This window comes from Physella acuta, unplaced genomic scaffold (genome assembly GCF_028476545.2).
Source record: "Physella acuta isolate Inbredline_101_S28 unplaced genomic scaffold, ASM2847654v3 ptg000332l, whole genome shotgun sequence".
NCBI classification, from domain to species: domain Eukaryota; kingdom Metazoa; phylum Mollusca; class Gastropoda; family Physidae; genus Physella; species Physella acuta.
The window spans coordinates 1-6,307 of NW_026731851.1; the positions used below are offsets into that span (position 1 = coordinate 1).

The window sequence follows — 6,307 nt, forward strand, 5'->3', positions numbered from 1 at the left end:
AAACATAACATAGAATCAACTAATCATACCTTTTATAGGGACAAAATGGAACCAAATCAAATAAGCAACATAAATCAACCTATCTAGTACTCATAACAAAACATGATGACGAAACATAGATCTAGAAACGAAACATAACAAAACAAATAACCCATTCAGTTACTAATCGTTTTCTTGACAGTTTTTCTCCCAACTCGATCGTTTCCAGAAGGACAAATCTCGCTGTATTTCGACCTAAATACCCCCAACTGCTCAACTACACTCTTCCAAATAAAACTCGATTAACACTAATAAAAACAGAATAATACTAACATTAAAATACTAAAAAAAAAAACTACCAAGACTAACAATTATAAAAAGATAAACTTTCATCAAACATCAGCTAATTAACATTACGCTAATAAAAAACATTCGCCTCGTAGTACTACCGCACTACTTCCACACCATAAAAACTATTTATGCAAATCCACTAAAATAAAATAAACCAAAAAAAAGCTAGTTGCTATGATCATGATTTTTATGTTATCGCTATGTTATCACTAAAATAAAATAAACAAAAAAAAAAAAGCCTAGCCACTCATATTAAAAAAATAATAAAAGTTTAGTAAATCCTCTCAAGCTAGCTGCTATGATCATGATTTGTATGTTATCATGGTTTTAAACAATTCTTTTTGGTACAAAAAGCATTTCTTCGTATAAAGGTTATGTTTTCTAGCAGATGAGACAAATGTATGTTTAATGCTTTGTTGATGGCTTCAAGATAACAATCACTAAAAAATGGGCAATGTTTACTTAGAGGTGTAAATGTTGTTAATGGATTTAGTTTGAAAAATTCAGTGTATGTTTCTGGTTTTGGAAGATCATGTTTGCTTACCTCCGAGTTTAACAACAAGTTTTGAAAGACATTATATTTGTTGGGATCTTCAATGATATTTAAAATTAATTCATCATTGTTGGATAATAATTTTTTGTTTTTCTCATATACTTTAATAAAGGCATCTATGGTGAGAGCATGCAAGCGAACTAAAGAGGCATGTTGACGCACATAAGCAATCTTATTTTCAACCTGGTTTTCGATGGTCTGGTTAAGATCCGAACGCATGGTAGATTCTTCTTCTTCAAACAGATTGGCTAGTGGGTGATTTGAACGTTTCTTTGACCAAAAGGATCCAATGTACACCCTCGGAGGCTCCACAGAGTGTATCAGTGGGGCCAGGCTCCAGAATAAAGCTCCGTACACTTTCATTAGCTCTTGCTGAGAAACTGTGTCGGCTTTGTTTAATAGCAGTTTGACTTTACCATCATGGCCTTTAAGCTATAAATTAAAAAAAAAATTAAACATTTGAGTTGAGCATGCACATACATATTATAATATAATAAAAAACCTTATACTAAAGCACATGTATAAAGGCATTTACCATATTAAAAACCACCTCCAGCTCAGACCCTACTTCCAACTTGGTGGGATCAAACACCAAATAGATGATGCTGGCTCTTTGAAAAAACCACTCAATCGCTTCATTGAATGGGTAGCCCCTCTCTTGCTGTTTTTTATTCTCCAGGATGCCAGGAGTGTCCACTAATGTCACTAGTTCAAGCAATGGCGATTGAAGCTCAACTCCTTTTAGTCGTTCTATAAAATTCTTTTCAAAATAATAAGAGCAAAAAATAATAGTAGTATACGAACGATCGTTAATTTTGCACAAATAATTAGGCTATGTAAAAGTATCTCTATCTTATTTTTAGATATTTAAGTGTAGAGATATATTATGTATATGTATATTTATTCATTTATATGTCACAGACGTGTGACGTTTTTGTTAGGTTGCGTTCAACCCTTTCTTGCAGCACTCAAATGCGTCGTGTATGTATTCGTCCACGGCTTAGGAATTCAGCAGCTAGGCTGTGGAACCTCATTTGGCTATGATATACACACCCAGACAAACACAGCTGGCACATCCGGTCTAGTAAACAAGTTCTATCAAGGTCAAACTATTCTATTTTGGTACCACCAATTGCGTAATATTTCGTATTGGTTGGTCCATCTGTGTTTACTGCGTTGGTTTCAAAACAACTTGTTTACTTTAAGTATCAAGTCTTGTTGATAAGTCAAATTTATATATATATATATATAGTAGTCATGCACATGTTATAATTCACGACGAAGGTGGTAGTAGTATTTTACAATAAATATTGATCTTTTAATAATTATCATTAAAAAAGTTTAAAAAAACCCACGTTTTCTGATTGAACTAAAAAGTAGAAAATAAATGCTATACATCACAATAATGCAAGCAATCACTCTACTATAAGCGATGAAAAACGTGGGGCGCCGAAGTAAAAGTTTTTTATCGGTCATTGTTAATATAAGATGTAAAAGTTATATTACTATTGATTAGATAATACTATTGAGTTTTATTAGGGAGCTTGTAGAGAGTCAACAGTATTAGAAACTGTAAGAAAATCACGGCGCCCCCCCCCCCCCCCCCCCCGAAAAATTTTTACCGCCCCCCGAACGAAATGAAATTTATATAATTTATATAGAAAATATATACTTTTAACAGTGTCCGCCCCCCCCCCGAAAAAAGTTTACCGCCCCCCGAAGATTTCAAGTGCCCCCCGGAGAAAAAAGTCTGGAAGAAACACTGGTCTAAAATGATCAATAAAATGTTTCCATGGATCAATTTAGTAATAATAACAATTGAATATTCTATTGTCATCGGAAACAAAGCTTCCCTGAAAATTTCAGCGCGCTAGCTAACTGGGAAGTGCCCGAAATTTTGATCGCAAGATTTGATTGGAGAAACAAACAAACAAACAAACAAACAGACGCGAAAGCAAGTTAAAGAAAACGTGGGAAAATAAACAAGCATACCATGCCCAATCTTTCAAGGGAAGCAAATGGTAATGTTTTATCTGTTATGAGTTGCATCCCTTTTATTGTCCTATACTGCGAACCATTTTTTATTATAAAAAAGTCACTAGTAGTTGGCTCTGCACCTAAAAAGTAGAAAAGTAGTATTTCATTTTTAGGAGTGATAAAAACATTTTTGAATAAATTTAACAGTAATATCACGTTATTCTAAATCTCAACTAATAGTAAGTTTTAAATAGCGTAATAGTCAATTTTGTTAGTATTTATTTTAAACCAACCTGTATGAAGTTTATGTGGGGAGTTTTCTACACCAAGCAAGTAGTTAATGAAGGTTGTTTTCCCCGTGCTCCATGGTCCAACGAGCAAAATCAGAGGCTTAGCATTAATTTCTGCACCTTCAAATATAATGCAAATAGCAATTCATAATTTTAAAAGTTCTTCTTATAATTTTTCACTTACAGTTGGCTGTCGTTTTCTTTAAGATAAGATAACTTTTTCAAATGCAGTCGACAGCCACTTTTATTCTAAAAAGTTAGATTCATTGTACGTGTTTAAAAGTATGGAAATATAAAGGTAATCGTATTACACACCTAGCAAAGCATCTTTATTTAGGTCACTGAACCGGTATGCATTTTCAAGAGGTTGAATGGAAGATTCATAAATCTTAAGTAGTTCATTGAAAACTTGTTCAACAGCCATATCTGGAGAGAGAAAAGAAAATTAGGCAACGCATAAGGAACAGCGTGGCTGAATGGTAGAGTGTCCGAATGCTAACCCGAAAGTCTCGTGTTCGGATCCCGAACTCAAATCCGTAGGACGTCTCTGAGTCCACCTGACTCACGTTTGGAAAAGTAAAGGCGAAAGTGCTTGGTGCTGACAAAAGTAGCATATGCAGAGAGCACTGATGCAACACCAACCCATGAACCGTAAGGTTCGCAAGAGTAGGCCTACTATTTTTTCACTCCTAGGTGAGCGGTAAATGGGGAGAGGTTTAAGGAGTCGTCCATTAATGACGTGAAACTCGTAGGGGGAGGGGAGGTCCGTAATTTTGTGGGTGTGTGATGAGGGGGAGGGGGGGGGGACGTTCAGATGGTGTGACGTCACTTTTTTCACTATAAAAAGCAATGTTAGAAAACTGTTATTTCGCATTTTAGAAAACGGTTTTAATAAATTGTAATAGGAATTGATCAAAATACTCTATGTTGACAGAGTTCTGACAAGATTTTGGAAAAATATTGATGTTTTAATTAAGAAAATTCAACAGCAATTTCGAGGGAGGTTGTAGGCTGAGGTGTGACGTCATTTTAGAGTTGGTGGGGGTCTGACTTTTTGTGACGACGTGTGACGTAGGGAAGGGGGAGGTAAAAATCGTCAAAAAAGCGTGACGTTATTTCTATAGCCCAATTCCAGTAGAAATGACATCCCATCCCTTTATAAAGTTTACGGGAACTCACTCCCATTTCGTATCAACATTGAGACCACGAAAGGTAAACTGCGTGTAACTTTTAACAGTGTCCGCCCCCCAAAAGAAAGTCTACTGCCCCCCCCCCCCCCCGGAGAAAAAAGTCTGGAAGAAACACTGGAAACACTGGTTGTAAGGCGTCGACTTATTTATATGGTATACAAGAATAAGTTTGCTATAATCAATAAACTTACCTTGTTGATAACCGCAGGAAACAGTGCGAAGATTTAACAATGTTTCTATTGCGAACACGAAAAAGAATTTATTCATGTTTGTAGTCAGAGCTGAATCGCGAAAGGAAAAGTCTGTTTTTTTTTCAAACTGGTGTCGTCAACAGGTTTTTTTTTTTCACTTCAGAATCGCGATTTTTGTTTCTGTAATTTAGATGGCACACCCTTTCTCTGGCGAAAACAAAAACAACATAATTTAACATTAACACAGTTATTTTCTATATTATTTTCACCTAATGTCCGTTTAGAATTATGGTTTATTAAAATTGTAGGCCTGTGCTTGTATTATAGCGCTGCTTTAGAAACAAAATGACGCAACTAAACACAAAATCGCCCACTGCTCTGAGTACACGTCTAGGTGTGGCTTTCCTGGAAAACACTAGATGGTTACTAGGGAAGTATCGATCGACAACGCTTTCTCTAAAAGCGAAGAACTATTTTTAAGAAGCTGCGCTACATACATTTAAAAAATTGATTTTACCTTCCTGTTCTCCCTACCGTCACAAAACCATCGTCACAAAATGTCAGAATCCCCCCCCCCCCCCTAAATGGGGATCCGGACAAAAGGTCGATATAGACAAAAGGCCAACACGGACAAAAGGCCGACATGGACAAAAGTCTTATGTCCTGTCGGCCTTTCGGCTGTCGGCCTTTTGTCCATGTCGGCCTTTTGATCGTGTCGGCCTTTTGTCTTGTCGGCCTTTTGGATGTCGGCCTTTTGTCCTACACCCCCCCCTCAATGACGTCACAACCTACCGCCCATTCCCTCAAAATTGCAATTTAAAAAAAAAAAAACAGCGATTTCTTTCTAAAATATTTTAATATATTGATAATTCTGTTTTACAATTATTAATCGTGTTTTTAAAACGGAATTCTTCTTCTTCTTCTTCGTTCTTAATTTAAGTGTTGAAGGGGATCGAGATTTATCTGCCAGTGGGTATCTAACTCACGTTATGGAAAGTAAAAGCGGCTGGGCACACAGTGCTTACCATATTATCCCTTCATTTGCCGATGTCAAGAAACATGAACTCTACTTCATCTGGCCAATGGATTGCTAGGTTTGAAGAGGACTAGTTACTTTTTAACAACCTCTTCTTATGTATGAGTTAATTGCAAGTAGACTAGACTAGTTTGGGTGGGCTGATGACGACACAGAGGTGAGAATGAGTGAAAAATAGCTAACTGCTATGAGAACTTCAACATTTTCACGATAAAATCGCTTATTAAGCATACACGTAAGGCACAGAGAGACACCACTCGAAATGGATGGGGTGGGGGCTAATATATAGGCAACATAACTCTTCTCAACTCACTGACTATAGGCCTATCTAATTCATCTATTAGTCTAGTAGGCCTATACTGTTGTTTTTCGGGAATAATAGAATTCTCTTACATGAAACTAGCCTGTGTATATTTTTTACTTTAGTTTTCCTTTGTACCAATTTGTTAAAACATGTGTATGTTAAAGGGATTTTAAAAAACTAGTTTGGAACATTTTACATAGGTGTAAAATAAAATGTTTCATGAACTACAGCAGATATTTCAGGTTTTTTAAAGATAAAGATTCATTATTATGTAGAAATTTTACCATTGCAAAAAGTATTTATTTTTATTTTTATGTATTATTATTTTGGTCAAGTTTAAAAAACGAACATAGTAAATACCTTTTCCCACAGGATTAAATTAAGAATAAAGATAAAACTGCAAAAGCAATACAAAAATATTTCCATTTAATAAAAT

The 6,307-nt window shown here is 35.6% G+C and overlaps 1 protein-coding gene across 1 annotated transcript; it reads right to left on the reverse strand.

The window, feature by feature from the left end:
* Positions 1-632: 632 nt before the first annotated feature.
* LOC131940812 (sarcalumenin-like) lies at positions 633-4,607 on the reverse strand. Its single transcript, XM_059299650.1, has 6 exons — positions 4,532-4,607; positions 3,466-3,576; positions 3,154-3,270; positions 2,876-3,000; positions 1,419-1,643; positions 633-1,315 (listed from the first exon to the last, which is right to left on the reverse strand). Exons 1-6 carry the CDS (start codon positions 4,605-4,607, stop codon positions 650-652), a joined length of 1,320 nt encoding a protein of 439 aa, XP_059155633.1. The 3' UTR covers positions 633-649.
* Between the last annotated feature and the right edge of the window lie 1,700 nt (positions 4,608-6,307).

Bases quoted from the DNA above. Each gene is read 5' to 3' on its own strand.
- LOC131940812 (XM_059299650.1), bottom strand. From the start codon at position 4,607: ATGAATAAATTCTTTTTCGTGTTCGCAATAGAAACATTGTTAAATCTT. The intron at 3,271-3,465 runs GTGTGTAATACG...TTATATTTGAAG, and splicing joins AAATAAAGATGCTTTGCTAG to GTGCAGAAATTAATGCTAAG. The intron at 1,316-1,418 runs GTAAATGCCTTT...TTTAATTTATAG, and splicing joins TGGAGGTGGTTTTTAATATG to CTTAAAGGCCATGATGGTAA.